The sequence below is a fragment of the Saccopteryx leptura genome, chromosome 1 (assembly GCF_036850995.1).
Source record: "Saccopteryx leptura isolate mSacLep1 chromosome 1, mSacLep1_pri_phased_curated, whole genome shotgun sequence".
Lineage (NCBI taxonomy): Eukaryota > Metazoa > Chordata > Mammalia > Chiroptera > Emballonuridae > Saccopteryx > Saccopteryx leptura.
Window position 1 is genome coordinate 295,444,503 of NC_089503.1, and position 15,979 is coordinate 295,460,481.

Below are 15,979 nucleotides of genomic sequence, written 5' to 3' on the forward strand. Positions count from 1 at the left end.
TAGATACATATATTTTAAATGTAGATACATATATACATGCGGTGTCTATTTCAAATACCGCATCACTTGCCCTAAATAAAAGATATTCTTAAAAACAAAACAGTATTGCCCTGGCCAGTGGGCTCAGCAGTAGAGCGTCAACCCAGTGTGTGGAAGTCCCAGTTTCGATTCCTAGTCAAGGCACACAGGAGAAGTGACCATCTGTTTCTTCACTCCTCCTTCCCCTTCTCTCCCTACCCCCCCCCCTACCCTCTCCTCCCCTCCTGCAGCCAGGGTTTGAATGGTTCAAGCAATTTGGCCCCGGGCACTGAGGATGGCTCCATGGCCTCGCCTCATAGCTCCTTTCCAGCAACAGAGCAGTGGCCCCAGATGGGCAGAGCATTGCCCTCTAGTGGGCTTGCTGGGAGGATCCCAGTCAGGGCACATGCAGGAGTCTGTTTCTCTGTCTCCCTGCCTCTCACTCAATAAAAATAATAAAATAAATAAAATAACAAAGCAGTATTAAGAAATTTTGGATGAAACCAGTGCCTGTCAAGACTTTGGGCTTAAGATCAGTTTGTTTGTTTGTTTGTTTGGCTAATTGGTTTATTGTTAAAAAGGGAAGCTTAGCAAATGTTAGGCACAGGCTAGTACCAAACTGAGACATTCTTCTTTGTGAATTCAGGGTAAAAAAATAACTGAAAATGGAATTTCCACACTTGTATGATTCTGAAATGCCATGCCTTTGGCCATCAGAGTTTTAGAGCACATTTTGAACATGGATGTGGTAGAAAGAGTGCTGGACAGACAAGAAGACTGTATTTAGGATCTATCTGTAAGCACCTAAATTTGTTTAATTAAATAAGTCCCTTTTCTATCTACCTTCGCTGCCCACCCCCTCGCTTTTCAAAAGGAAGTTGGTTATTTCACTCTCAGAGAGTTTCTTTCTTATGTTAAATATTTTACTTTTATCATCATTAATTTTCCAGACTTTTATTCTATCAACACATTGTTTTGAGCCCATACCAGGAGTTAAACATGGGGAATATAGCCATGAAGAAGATATCTGTGCCCTCATAAAGTTCATGATCTTCTTTCTCCCCTTAGCACTTTCCCTCTTTTTAAAGCAAATTTTTAAAAACCTAGATCTTTTATTTTAAAAAAGATTCATAAAATGAAAGATCACTGCTGCTTAAAGCATATTTAAATCTAAAGCTTTAAAAATGCCCACTCCTCCCAAAGGCTGCACATCAACGGTTAAGACTGAGGTGGCAGTTCCCCCTCATCCCAGCAGAGGGCGCGCAAATTTTTTTATTCCAAAAAAAGAAAAGGCCCGTTTGTGGGTACTGCCCCTGAAGTTTGGAGTTGGTGTCTCTTCTCCCCACTTTCAATTCAACTTGGGGCAGTATGGCGATCCCTCTGATTCCCTCTCCACCAAGCCATCCTCGCCCCATTCAGTGACTCCTCATCATTATGAAGAATTCGTTTGTTCCCCAATACCACAGCAGTTTTGCTTCTGACTGCTTCCAGCATTTGCCCTTTTGACATTTTAGAAGAAATAGGATCCAAGTATGACTTTGAAAAGAAAGTATTGGTTTCTTCAGTGAGATGATTTCTTCTCCCTTTTACTGTTTTCCCTAGCTGCGGGGAAAATGCTTCTCTAAGGATTTAAAGCAGCTCTTTTGAGCTACACAAGATCTTTCTGAGGAATAACAGAGCTCCTCTGAGCAGATCTTTGGGAGCTGACATTAGTCCCCTTGTTCAGCAGCATGTTGTATTTCTGAGGTCCGGCCTTTTCCTGAGTTTTACATTCTGAATTGACAAACTCTTGGTCTCAAACCTTGGAGAATACACTCCCAGACCAACCCTCCCCACAAACCATGATCCAGGACACAGGTCCAATAGTTTCCCCAAGTTCTTTGCCTGGTGGGTGGCCCTAGAACCTTAGTCCTCACCCTTTATTTGGTTCCAAAGTCCTCCTACTTCCAAATACCCATACTGAGCTTTTCTTGGGAGTCAGCAAAAACATTAATAAAATAAATTGTAAATATGCCCTATTGCTCATGGATATGAAATTACCTTTGGACTGGCTCCTCAGCCGTTGGCAGGGGGAAGGCTTGAACAGAAAGAGAGGGGCCTGGGCCTTCCTCACCCGTTTTCTGTGAATCTTAGTCAGCCTGCACTTTAAGAAGATGAACTTTTTTTTTTTTTTAAAGAAAATAGCCAGGAGTCTTCTGAGGCTGCAGCTTTATGCAAATACGCTACTCAAAAAGTAGGCTTTAGAATAGAGTTATTTATATGCCATAGGCATTATACATGTAAGAATTAAAACTGTGGACCTCTGAATTTCCAGGAGTGTATGTTCTCTTGATGACCACATGCGCACAGCTGTCTATGCTGGTGGCACACAGTTCCCATATCCAGCTGTTGGACTGTGGCAGGCAGGAGATACACAATCCTTCAGTCATTTTAGAATGACCCCATATGTTTCTCTCCAGTGGGACTTCATGACCTGAACTTCTCCTGGAATTAGATTGACTACCACATCCGACTCTCTAGCAATTGGTGCATTAATTTCTTTTTCTCCTAATGAGTACAGCCCTCAGTCATGCAAAGGTGACCGTGTGGCACATGTATTGCCCTTCACTTCCACTCTGAGTCCAGAATTAGCAAAGAAAATGGCCATTTCGCTAAGAAATCGTTGCCCTGTTCTGTGGTTGGCTCACCCTACCCACAAAGACAGACCATGCCCCACACTGAAATAATACAATCATCCCTCCAGGAAATTGCTTTGCCGATTGGAAACTGAGTGCTCACAATGGAGTGTTTCCACAGAACAGCTGATGGTAATTACGACTCATTGACATTTCAGTTTTCTTTGTGACATAAAAACTGGGACATAAATTAAAACTCAATTATCCTTTAAGGGTAATTGGGGTTATAAAACCAGGAGACTGTGAGTTGGTGTGTGGATATACAGGAGCACAGAATCTGATGAAGGGGTCCGTGTTCCGTCTCCCAAAGCAGCCATTCACGTGACGTGGTTGCCCAGGGCGTGCTGGGAGGTTACACTGGACTGGGTCCCAGACGTGGAGAAATGCGGTGAGCTTCTAGGACATCTTGGAACAATTAAAGTATGCTAAAACTGCCATGGGAAAGTCCTGGCCTTCACCTGTGAATGTGCCTGGTGATGGAGCAAGGTGCTCAGCGACAAGACCAGCTGGGACCTGACACTGTGCATGTGGAAATGGCAGTTCTTTCTACCAGAGAGATAGGTATAGCTCTTTGGTTACACAATCTACAACATCAAAGTCTCTGAGAGGAGGATGGACTTTGTTTTTCACAAAGAGGGTGATCTGCAAAAAAAAAAAAATGTAGAACAACAAAAAAGAGATTTTTGGCAAATCAAGTCACAAATTAAATGGATAGAGGGGAGTTCATTAAATGAAATGTTGCATCTTTAAGTATAGGAATTGCCCACACACTTGCTCTTCAGATCAAATTGTATCCACTGAAACTTTCTAACTTTGTACCCAAAGCCTTTCATGTTCTACCCCTCCTCCCCATTCTGGATTTTCAAAAGGGTTTCACTTCCCTGTTTTCCTAGAGAATTGGTTATTCCCCCATAGTGTGCACTGTTCATATTTTTAAAGAAGCAGACACCCACCAGGTAACAGTGATGTTTTCTCTCTGTCTCTGCCACTCAGCCAAAAACTCTGCAGGGCCTTGACCATGATGCATGTAGCTGGGCACATAGTAGGCACTCACTACATAATGTTGACTCAGTGCACCACTGAAACAGCATCAGTGCAAAGAATTTCTAACTTTTCTTTCTGGAAGGTAAACCTTGCTGCAATTTATTAAATCACTCAGAAGACTTCACCAAACTGAACCCCCTTCCAAAACCAACCAGCCTTCCCTTTGAAGGCACTCATGCCTGCGAACAACTTTCTGTCCACACAGGGTTTTCAGCAGCCCTCTGTGTTCAGCTGATGTATCAGTATCATCGTGCCCCCTGAGAATCACAAGAGAAGAATACAAGGTCCAGGTCATTCCCACCATCCCTGGGGAACCATTCTCCAGCCCGACATCCAGGGAGAGTCTATAATCCACTTTCTTATCTACTACCTCACAAAACCAAAGAGAAATTGGTACAAACGGTATTGACAAGAGATCAGAACTTGATTCTCAATGACAAAGGCAAGTGTACATTATAAATAGCAAAACAGCTGGCTTGGACCATGTTGCTGGCCACTCATCCAGTTGAGGGATTTGAATGACATCATAACCCTTGAGAGGGTATTGCTAGCCAGCTGGTGTGATTTAGAATACACAAACATTGGAGAAAGAAAACACACAAGCATGTACACACATGGAGAGTTCAGAGTTATGCAGAAAAATATGAACGATGGGACAATACTTTGCCCCTCAGGTACCCTTCCCCCGAGGACTAACGGGCAGCCTGGTAGAGGGAGGAAGAAAAATATCTTATCTTTCCAGTTGACTTTCCAGCTCAGCAAAGCCTTTGCCCTGTCACAGGCAAAGAGCATGAAATAGTGTTGTCCTAAAGGGACCCGATTATGAGACTGTCTGCCCCTTTTCTAGGTTCTTGGAAATGAGACCATTCCCCTTGCTTGGCAAGTTGGACAAGAGGTCACCCCGGTGATATCTTCCCAGCTAGTTTTCCCCAGTCATTTCAGGGTTAAAATCATAGGTTTTACTTACGTTGGTCTTTTCTTCACTTCTTTCATTTTTAAAAAAAAAAATTTATGTTTGCTCTAGAACGTAAAATTGCTTGCCCATCCCCCACGTATCTTCCTTTAATTCACTAAGGTGTGTTAACAGATGTGGGGTCTTCATGCCCAGGAGAAAGTTAATCAGACAATAGAGCCTCGTTTTCTGTGGCAGCATCAGTATTTTTAATATTTGCTCACTCTGTCACTAACACACATTCTTTTAAGGGAAAAAAATGCTTCTGTGCTCTAGTTTTAAAATGCAAAGGTATGATGTTATTTGTCACCATGCCCAAAAAAGTCCTTACTCGATAACTTTGCCAGAAGAGGGAGAGAGAGAGAAGGCAAATGTTCCCCCAGCTGTTTCCTGTCTACAGTGTCTGTGTTTTGTAGATAAATGTGAGGATTTTCTCTAAATCCCTCTTCTGTTTGCTAAATCTCACTGTCACTGCTAAATTCAGAGCAGATAGAGCCTGCGCAATGGAATAAAGTCCTCAAAATTGAAATGTGACATTGCTCTCAACATCTCCCATCTCTCTGGATTTCTTTTTGCCTCATTATTCCTGCTAACCAATTCATTTCCAGACTTTGCACTTCAGAAGCAATGGGAAAAATCAGCAGTCTTCCAACCCAATTATTTAAGTGCTGCTTTTGTGATTTCTGGAAGGTAAATATTTCTTACACTTTGATGTCATTGGGGAATTTTCTTTAGATTGTGTACTGTTTGCTTCTGCCTAGAAATGTTATTCACTTAGAATTTTCATTGTTTCAGAGCTGGAAGTTATTTATAAATTGCTGAATATGCAATTCTGTGGGATCTAAAAAATAGCTCGGGGTGATGAATGCCTATGCACAGAAATATATATGAGTAGAAACTATTGCAAGGTACTTACGATAATCCTCCACTTCTGCAGAGCGTCAGTGGTGTCATTAGAGAAGATTTCTTTAAATCCTGTCTGTGGTTCAGAGCTATACAGTGTAGATATGAACTTTGGGATTTGTTGTTGTTGTTGTTGCAGGTGCATACGTTTAATTTTAAGACCTCGTTCGTGTGTGTGTGTGTGTGTGTGTGTGTGTGTGTGTGTGTGTGTGTTAACTTGTCGGGACTTTTATTACAAGGCATGCTACATACAAAGAGTTATATTTTAGAGGATATTAAAGCTTTTAAGTATGATCTTTGGAGCTAAGGTCCCAGAAGGCTCTACATTTATGCTGGAAGAGTCAAAGTTAGAATGAAGTTTAATTTGCTCTTCCGAACAAGAACTTGTCAACTCTTGCTGACCTTGCATATCTGTATAATTTAAACAAATGCATACTGTATATGGAAAGCAGAAACTTTCTAGCAACTGCTTGTCCAAGTTTTCTGGTTTAAAGAGGACTTTCACAGCAAAGTTTGGACTTGGGGTTTTGTGTTGTAAAACTGATTTTACACTCAGAGCTGTAAAGTCTCTTTAGGTAAAATTGGCTGCCGCTGTCAATGCACCGACTTCTCGTTTCCAATCCCTGGCCCTAGTTCAAATTTCCATTCTCAGCAAAATTATATCCTTCAAGGCTTGTGTTTTTCCAATTTGCAAGCACTTTTAAGCCTCTGTCACTGGTTCCCCAGTGAAATTGCCTGAGGTCTCAATTCATAAAATGTCCCTGCCCCTTGGTATAGCATTCATTTGCTGCTTTCAAATACTCCACCACCAGGACCGTTCTGAGTAGGTGGCTTACGAGGTAAAGATCATCCTCGTCAGACACCTGATTCTGTCGCCCTTGAGATGCCAAGGCACAGGCTGGCTACCTTGCTTTGAAAAGAAATCAGGTCAATATACATATATACTGAATGCTCTGACAGCTGGCGGCGGTGGGGTGGGGGGGGTGTCTCCCAGCTCAGATGATCATAAAAGAGGGAGTAAAGTGTTATGTCTGCCTTAATTACAAGTTTGGAAAACTGTCTCCAAATGAACTTTCCATGCTGTGTCCGCTGAACTTTTCAGAAGCAGAGCTAGCAAGTTGTTACTTTTCCTGTACTTTGAGCAGGAAGTGGTTTGAGGGAGGTGAGTGGTCTTTCAAACGTATTCAGGGAGTAAAGGTGTCGGGTCTAGAGGCAGAACTCACAGGCTGATCGATGTACTCTGAGTCTCCAGATATTTTTCCAAGTGTTTGAGTCAGAGGGAAGAGGATAAGGGAGATGACTGGAGCTTGGGTCACCGTTTGGGGTGTGAGGGGACAATAGTCATCCATATAATAGAAATTGTTGGCTTGATTGAAGGGAAAAGATTGACTCAAATCCCAGCTGTGCAATTTGTTCATTGTTTGAATGGACAAAAGGCAGTTTACTCAGATTCATAGCATACCTGACTGGGTGTCCAAATGTAACTAGATGCTTTCACAAACCCCACCCACAAAGCAGCACATGTTTTTAAGTCCTCAGTTTTCTATGCACATCAGCCTCATAATACCCACCCTGACCTGCTGTAAAAGATCTGGAACAAACAAACATGGTTACACCTACAGTGAGTATTTTCTTATGACTATTGCCCTCAAATTTTGCTGGGCATTTTCATTGTAGCCCAGACATCTGGAATCAATTGCTATTCCATTTATTTAAGATAAAAAGGTCTTTTAAATTTTGGATTTGTGAAGGATTTTTGAGAAAGAGTGCTCTGATTTTTTTCTCCTCTTTTTTTCTCTTCTCTTTCTGATTCTTCCTTTCTTTCTATCACATCTTTTCTTTCTGTCTCTTCATTTCTTTTGTGCTTGGCCAAACAAAAGGCCAAGGACATGATGGACATATGGGGCCACTTGCTTCAAACTTTTAACTCCTAAACAATTTCATTATTGTTTCGTCTTTGGGAACATAATATGATAAATTCTCTGGTTCTCTCTGAGTGTACTGGACTGTTTTTGTGAACTAAAGGAAAAAACACTAGAGGTTCTATCTTGTCCTAGAACTGTAAGTGCTTATCTATATCTGACAATATAACTCAGCCAGAGAAAGAGAGAGAATCTGTAAAAAAAAAAAAAAATCTTAAATTCTTAAATGCTAGAGGTTTATATGTATTACTGGACTTAAATGTGCTATACTAAAAATAACTTTAAAATACAGTTTTGATATCTAATGATGTTCTCAATTCACTACAGCTATAAGGTGAGTACCTCTTCCCTTGGATTTCATGAAAACTGAAGAACTTGAGGGCATCTGAATTTACAGGTGCTTGGTCTTGAGCATTACTATAAATTCAACAAAGAAGGGAGGGTGTGGAGAAATAAGATGGGTAGCATAAGATACATTTTAGAGCTGGCCCATTGCCAGAGTGTGGGTTATGTGTTATAAGATCAGTTACAAGCTGCTCTTTTGAAAAGGACAATGAAGTCCAGTTGGGTTGGTTTTGCTGAGGTTTCCACTGGAAAATATTGAAGGGCAAAACCCCACTGATTATTTTATCACTAAGGAAAATGAGGATTGGATGATGACTTGCTTCTAGCAGGTTTCATGGGGTTAGAGGGTTTCCATAGGACTCCATTAAGGTCCTCTTGAGAAAATGAAAGAAATGTTCAATTTTGCCTTTACCTCCTCTTGGATTCTATGTCCAATTCTTATGATGATGGCAAATACAGTAGAAGGTGCTTTTTGTGGTCAACTGTTTAACAAGAGTCAGGGGGCTTAGGTTTTTCCCCCCTATTGCTAAGCTGAAAGTCTGGCCACAAACATGGAAACATTCATTAAAAGGATAGGGCACACTTTGCCAGTGATTGAGACTTCATGGAAAGCAAGGAGAGGGGTGAAAAAAAATCAATGACTGATTCTGTTTCTCCAAAAGCAATGGGGTTGAATGCACCTGCCTTCTGGGGGTTTCAAAAAAAGACTCTTTTTTTATCCTGATGGCTGCCAGCCTAGCTCCATGACCTTTTGATGGGTCCCTCACTTAACCTCTCCTGAGTGGCTCTTCCAGTGCTCCTGGAAGTGGATGCATGTAGGAAAGAGGAGGCTACCCACATTCAGAGCCTTCCTGGAGGAAACCTTTATGCCCCAAGTAGCAATACGGAAAAATGCCATGGTCACCTTAACCTAGTTTCTGCTACTTCCAGCGAAGACAGAGATGTGGCCACAGGAGTCTGTTTCTGGCCCGGCTGCCAACCTGGCTGCCTGTCACTGGCCAAGCCAAGTCAACCGGGGGTCCCTCGGTATATTTTGCTATAAAATGGATACAGTGTCACATAAGTCCCTCCAAGAGATGAAGTCAGAATTCCTGTGATTTAAAAAAAAAAGCTTTTGTAGATTTTGAGCCCAGTGCTCTCCTGTTTGTGGAAGGTACTCTTTACACATTTGTTGATTTCATATTGGGCTCGACACGAAAGGCTTTAGAACACAGAAAGAGTCTACTTAGCGTGAGCCAATTTCATTCCTAAATCCTTACATTTTTCTTGTTGCTGTTTTTGTTCTGTTTTACTACCACTTGTGGTTGTGTTAACTTCTGATATCACCCCAGGTAAGAAATCTCTGACTCTCTTTCTCTCTCTCTCTTTCTCTTGTTTTTTTTTTTTTTCTCTCATTAAGTGAAATAAAGAAAAATTCTGTAATGATACATAGTATTTTTATAAGTCCTTTTTTTAGCCACAGTAAATTCTCTTTTATCAGCAGCTAAGGAAGGATGTTCTGGTGAATTTAATATTCTGGTCAATAATGAATGCATATGCCATCTGCGGATGGCCAATCTTTAGAGAATTTAAATTAATAAAACATATTTGGCACCAAATCTGGCCTGAGCACAATTTAACCTTTGGTAATTCAGACGATTCAGGAACTTATAAAGAAGGGGTTCAGGGAGGCTTCTGCAAATTTCCACAGTAGCAAGGGGATTAAACACAGGTCGTTTGATGCCAAGATGTGCTCAGTGCAGGGTGGGTTCTCCTGCATGGTGTTGCATTTCTGTGCAATGTGGTTCTAACTGGTGACAGTGATTAGATACTGGGGGTCAGCGCACCGGTGCCCATCCCCATTCACCGAGAAGGAAACCTGACCCGCTTTCTGTTTCCTCGGCAGGTGAAGGTGCACATCATGTCCTCCTCGCACCTCTTCTACCTGGCCCTGTGCTTGCTCACCTTCACCGGCTCTGCCACGGCTGGACCGGAGACCCTGTGTGGAGCCGAGCTGGTGGACGCGCTGCAGTTCGTGTGCGGAGACAGGGGCTTTTATTTCAGTAAGTAGCCCTCCCTCTCTCGGCCCTGTGGATTTACAACCGCAGGGAGTGTGTGAATGACTGAATGACTGCCCGTGGCTGGCAGCCATCCTCAGCCTGCGATTCCTCACCTTAAAGTAAGCCTAGTGTTTCAGTGTGGCTCCGGCAGGTTCTGTAGATTTCGGATGGAATCTTCCTCCTTAGCAGTTTGTCCTATTAACTACTTCCTGATGAGCTCTCCAGCAACTGTCAGCTCTGCCCTCACTATTCTATTCCCTTCAGGGAAAGGAGGGGACAAAAGAACCTGGGGGATTGAGGTTTTTATTCTCGGGACCGTTGTGTGCACATGTAAACATATGGAAACACGTAGACCTGTTTGAAGTGCTAGACAATTTGGACTTGGATAAGGGGTGAAGGGGGCACATCCCAGATGTCTCCATGCTACATGAAATCACTGCAAGTAGCCAGAAGGTAAACGTCCCTCCAAGGCTCAATGGCCAATACATGGGCTCTCCCTAAAATGAAAACACGAATGCCAGGTTAATTTGCCCTCTATGCAAATTGACCTTGAGGTTTTGTCACTGCCCTCCTTTGATGTAGCCTTTCCTGAGTCTCTCCAGTGATATCTCCATCTGGAAAAGGGTCTCTGACAAGTGTGGGGTTACTTATCCCACCAGAGAGGTCTCAGGTGATTAAAAGTCCACAGTCAATAAAAAGTAGATGGCCAAGTCAATGAACACAAACAAAGGTCAGTGCTGCCATAGGGGAACCCTTCACCTAAAGAATCCATCTCAGAAGCATCTCTCTTGTTGCACGTTACACAACAGTGACATTTAAAGCCAGATGCTCACTCTGTATAATTCTTTGGAATTTTGAAGAGTTCCAGGAAACCGATGCTCAGGTCCTCAGTGAGCATGAATCATTCTTAGAGATTCATATTGCTCAAGTGGAGACAGCTTACCTCAGTTACCCACTAAGTTTTGAATAGCTCCTGCCATGACTCACACATTTCAAGTCTCTCTCCTCTTCTTCCCGGGGAAGGTGGGTATGTGTGTGTGTGTTGGTGGGATGGAACGGGGTAGGGGAGGACGCTGGGATAGAGGTCCATGGATATAGGTCTGGGATGGGTGGAGGAATGGAAAGGAAGAGGCAAAAAGGAGGACTGATGATCTGTACACATTGTAGATTTGGCAACAAATACCATTTAAACTAGTGACAGAACAAGATGTGCTTTTTACTATTTGAATGGGCAAATTCCCCCTCTCTTTCCAGCCAATACTTTAATTGAGGTAATTCATCTATTTTCTGGCAATAAAGTGATTCTATCCAGTTCTTGGTTATGGTACCGATGAATGAGTTCATCAGGTGGGTTCTTTTCAAACAGCAAATTTGTTTTACGGAATCACAAATGTGTCAGTCACATCAACATCGCTCAACAATGGGTTGTCCTTATTCCTTACTGTGCTGCTGCTGATCCACATGAAAAAAGAAATAAATGAGTAGTCCTTACTTATTATGCCCAAGAGGATTATATATTTTTTTGCCTTTATAATCCATCTGTGCCGTGATCCAATTTACTAGGTGATTGCCAAGCCTACAAGTATCTTCCGTTATGTGCCAGGTTTAATTGCCTTGTCCAGTATGATATGCTGCAGGATTTCCATGTACAGTCCATGGAAACTGGATCCTTCCAATGCCTACAGTGATTGCACTAGATGGTGAAAAGTGAGACTGGAAAGAATGATTTGGTGCCAAACAACCATGCGATACATACGTATGTTCATACCGACACTTAAGAATATTGGACAACTATGATGGAAACCAACTTCAAGGCACTGAACGGACTTTTTTATTCTGTTACTACAATGATCAAGTGCAAACAAATGCTTTAAATTGAAAAGGGTACGGTTATCTATGGCAACACTTGATGTTTAGAGTATGACTCTGGAGAGAAAAGGGTTTTATAAATTGTGTATTATTATCATCAGTATTGTCATCAAGAGCCTATGTTTTCTAAGTTTTGTCTCATACAATTCCATAACTTATGTAAATCCTTTCCCTGACATAGATCATCGTGCACAAAAGTGTTCTTGTTAACTTTTTAGTGACCTGGACAATCGTGTTTGCCTGAGAGAAGTTAGTCCCTTTAAATTCTTTAATTCAAAACATTGATGGAGCATCTGCTCTGTGTAAGACTCTATACTAGTCATCGAGATGTCTAGAAGCAAATAAGAGAGATTGATTTTGTCTTCAAGGAATTCACGGTCTAATTGATGGTTAAGATATTACACACACACACACATACACACACACACACAAGTATTATATCAAGTGTCATAGGAGAAAAATTATCATGGGAGATTAGATTATAGTCTTTATGCTTTTCCCAAATATTTTGTCCCAATTTGAAGTCACCTGACTAGGATTTACCCTCTCATTGGGCTCCTTGATGTGGAGTGCTATATTCACTTACCATTAAATCCCAGTACCTAGCTTAATGCCTGGCTGCACCAGCAGTGGCTCATATTTGATTGCTGGCCTGACAAGATTGAATTGAATTGAATCCAGTTGAATGAAATAGAATCACTTGTTTGGGATCTTAGTCTTCAACACCTTCAGGAATTAATCAGATTTGCCACGTACTTTGAACAATTCTTCTCACCTCATATTTACACAGCTATTTGATAAAACTATTTTCTTTTCTTTTTTTTAAAATTAATACAACATATACTAACAAACTTAGAGGCTGCATTCTGGTTATCTCTCAGGCTACATTGATGGTCTGTTTTGTGTCTGAGCCAATTATTCTTAAAGGCATTAACTGTTGTCAACAAATTTTATTCAGTTCCTTTTTGGCCCCCAAGATTTACTGTGAATGGAGAAGTCAGCTCCAAGCATTTACAATCTTTGAAATACTTATTAGAGCAAAACACTCCTTCTTACCTCTATCCCCTGTCAATTGACTCATTATATTTTTACCCTTACTTTCAAAGTTTTATTGTGATTGCAATTTTATTTTAAGCTGCTGGCAATTCCATTTTGAAAGTATGGATTTTTCTTTTAATAGTAGAAGGCAGTTTTTGATCTTAGTTTGAAATTCAAACATCTAAAAGAAAATTGTCTTCACATCTGTGTTGTTGTTGTTGTTATTGTTGTTGGGCCAGAATATTTACCAAGAAAAAATTTTTAACCTTATTAGAAACACCACTGAATACATTTTTCTGTCCTGCTTGTTTTATATCTCTTGACCCAGCGTTGTGCATGAGCTCATATTTCTCTAATGAGCCTGAGTTCCACGAGAGCACAGTGCAAAGCAACCGTCTAGAATGATTTTTTCTGTGAACATCTTCCCAGCACAAGTGAAACACTTCCTCTATAATTAATGCAGCTTCCCCAGACATTTTCTGAAATGACAGTTCCAATGAAAAGCTAATTACTGATTCTTCCCTATGCATCACAGTAAGAGAGCCCATCAACCAGTCTTGTGTGCTCATAGTCCTGTGAGAAAAATGGTGGCTTAATGGAGGCGACACAATGGCAAAAGAGCTAGTTATTATCTTACCAGAGTGACAGAGCTCTCACAGAGGGTGGCTTGTTCTAGCCTTGTTTTGGATAAAACTGCAAGAGGAAAAGAGCTTCAAGTGAAATAGGAGACATGACGTTTATGCTAGATATAATTTTTGACAGCCATTAAACCATTTTAACATGTGTTTTAAGGGCTTGGGGAATTTCTCTCCTTGGAGATACTTTAAAAAGTGATGAACAACCAACCACCTTGGATGGTTTCAATTAAAAACAACCAGAAGAAAGAAAGTTTCTGAGGTCCTTTTTAGTTTTAAGAGTATATAAACAATCTCTTAAATAAATTGTATCTGCTTTACCTCAGTGGTCTGGAAAAAAGGAGAAGTAAATCAATTAGAAAATAAAGTTGGATACCCTTTTGGCTCTTTCAGATTTATAGTTTTTATAAAACATACATCCAATTCACAGTTATTAAGAACAGGTCTGAATAAACAAATGGCATTCTTTTTGTGTTAAAATATACTGTTTGAAGAATTTAAGTGAAACTTTGCCATCGATTTCATTCTTATTGATTAAACAACTTTCTTAGATGTAGGTTATTATTATTAACTCAAGCTTCTATCATTTGAAATATCATGCTCAGAAAACTGCTCCCAGACCTGTCATTCATTAGCTGTATGACTTTGGCAAACATTTAAACTTGCTGGGCTGAAATGTCCTTGCCTATAAAACAAGGAGATTTTGTTAAAGTAAATGACCTTTTTTAACTTTAACAGACTCATAGTCTAGGTTGTAATTAACAAAGATTTGGAGCTATTCAAGAAAGAAGAATCTTGGATGTAAGTACTGACCAAAGGACATTTAATCTCTTTTATCTTCTTTATATAGATTCTGTTTCTCCCCAAAGACAGGAAATTATACTACTAAAGGAAAGAGGAGCCACTTTCTGTGTTTGTTTTGTTTCAAGCTGGGTTTCAACCCCTCCAAGATGGACTAGAAGCTCAGTCACCACAAAAGACACACAGGTCATCTGGCCAAAGGAACACACACCTCATGAAAACAGATTACCATTTTTCTTTCCTAGAAAGGACCAACTGACAGTTCTCATATACATTTGCTCACACTCTTGGACACGATGGGGACAGATGAAGTCATATTTTAGCTGCCCTTTATTATATTAGAGAAGAAAAATAAAAATCTATAACCTTCTTAACCTTGAACAAAAGCTTTTCCCAGCTTATTGATATTGCCTTTCCAATTAAAGAAGAGACAGTACAATTTGGGGCATTCAAAGATATATTCACCCACTATTATTAGCATTGCTTTGAGTGAGGCTGGATTTAAGCTGCACCATTGGCATTCTTTGACTTGGTACATTTCAGACTGCCAACCATGCCTTTGTAAGACAGCTGGTCAAGTCAGGGTATGGTCACTGGCTATGGAAAAGCTTTTCTCTTTGAAACTAATTGGCACATGTGGGGTTTGACCTTAATGCTCTGACCTCATCATTAGCACAACTAAGCTAATAAGACACAGATATTCTTAAAGAAAAACAATGTTTTTATATTGACGCTAAGTACTTGTTAATACTCTTTAAATATGTCTAATAAGACCAGGGGACTACTGAGAAAGTGACGGTTTCTATGCAAAATTAGAAAATAATTTACATTTTTCTGACATTTCAATGTTTTCAAGACCATTCCTCCCTGATGGAAATTATAAGAAGCAGAAGAGTGTGAGTGAAGGGTTTCAAGACCAAGCGCGTGGTCTCTATTGCCAAAAATCTAGGGTTTGAATCCAAACTCTGTGACTTACTTGAGGATGACCTTGAGGAAATTACTTAATCTCTTTGTTCCTCAATTTCCTCATCTGTAAAATGAGATCTGCCTCATAGAACTGGTGTAGGGTTAAATGAGTTAATACATTAGAACATATTAACTTGGAATTTTTCTTGGCATATGGTAAGCACCATACACATGTTAGCTATTATATTTATTAATTCTCTTCTGGGATAAGTTGCAGAGTCTATTATAAAGGTTGAAGTATCTGAATAGCCAATTTATTATGTTATACATTCATTTTTTTCTCTTTAGGGGCAGCTTATAAAACTTGTTATCTGCAGTAGCAGTTATATATAAACTCATGAACAAGAAGAATGTCTTGTTTGACTAGTACATTTACTTTTTCAAAATCCAGTAGTATCAGCTCTCTCACCTGTGTATACTTCAGTCTTAGAAGGCAAGAAGTATCGCTTCATGGGACAAACAAGAAATGTGAGATACTGAGATTTTGTGACTTACTTCACTGGATGAATCCAGAAGCAAAGTCAAGGTCTTTTGTCTTTCAAAGGCATGTTTATCAGGCCATTCACATTGTTTAGAGGGGTAGCATAGACAGATGTTCCCAAGATCCCAGTACTCTTTTGAGATATAAGGAGCAGAGACCCCTGAGTGACTCAGTTGACTTGAAACACTTCTTTGAAAAGAAGCATGAAGGAGGTATCCATGTAATTTCACTTCCTAGAAAAGGAAAGTCTTCTTTGATGAGAGTCTGCTGTTGTTCAAGAACCTTCAGACT

At 40.5% G+C, this 15,979-nt stretch overlaps 1 protein-coding gene across 6 annotated transcripts in view; it reads left to right on the forward strand.

Annotated features, from left to right (window-relative positions):
- The first annotated feature begins 5,060 nt into the window (after positions 1 to 5,060).
- Positions 5,061 to 15,979, forward strand: part of IGF1 (insulin like growth factor 1) — a 72,594-nt gene continuing 61,675 nt past the window's right edge. For 2 of the 6 annotated variants that reach the window (XM_066356498.1, XM_066356472.1), the window contains exons 1-2: positions 7,147 to 7,213; positions 9,745 to 9,901. In XM_066356498.1, coding sequence (XP_066212595.1) covers positions 7,199 to 7,213; positions 9,745 to 9,901 — 172 coding nt within the window. In that variant the 5' untranslated portion in view covers positions 7,147 to 7,198. Of the gene's footprint in view, positions 5,380 to 7,146; positions 7,214 to 9,744; positions 9,902 to 15,979 lie in introns of those variants that run through there. The other 4 variants (XM_066356462.1, XM_066356508.1, XM_066356482.1 and 1 more) reach the window with 4 other exon arrangements.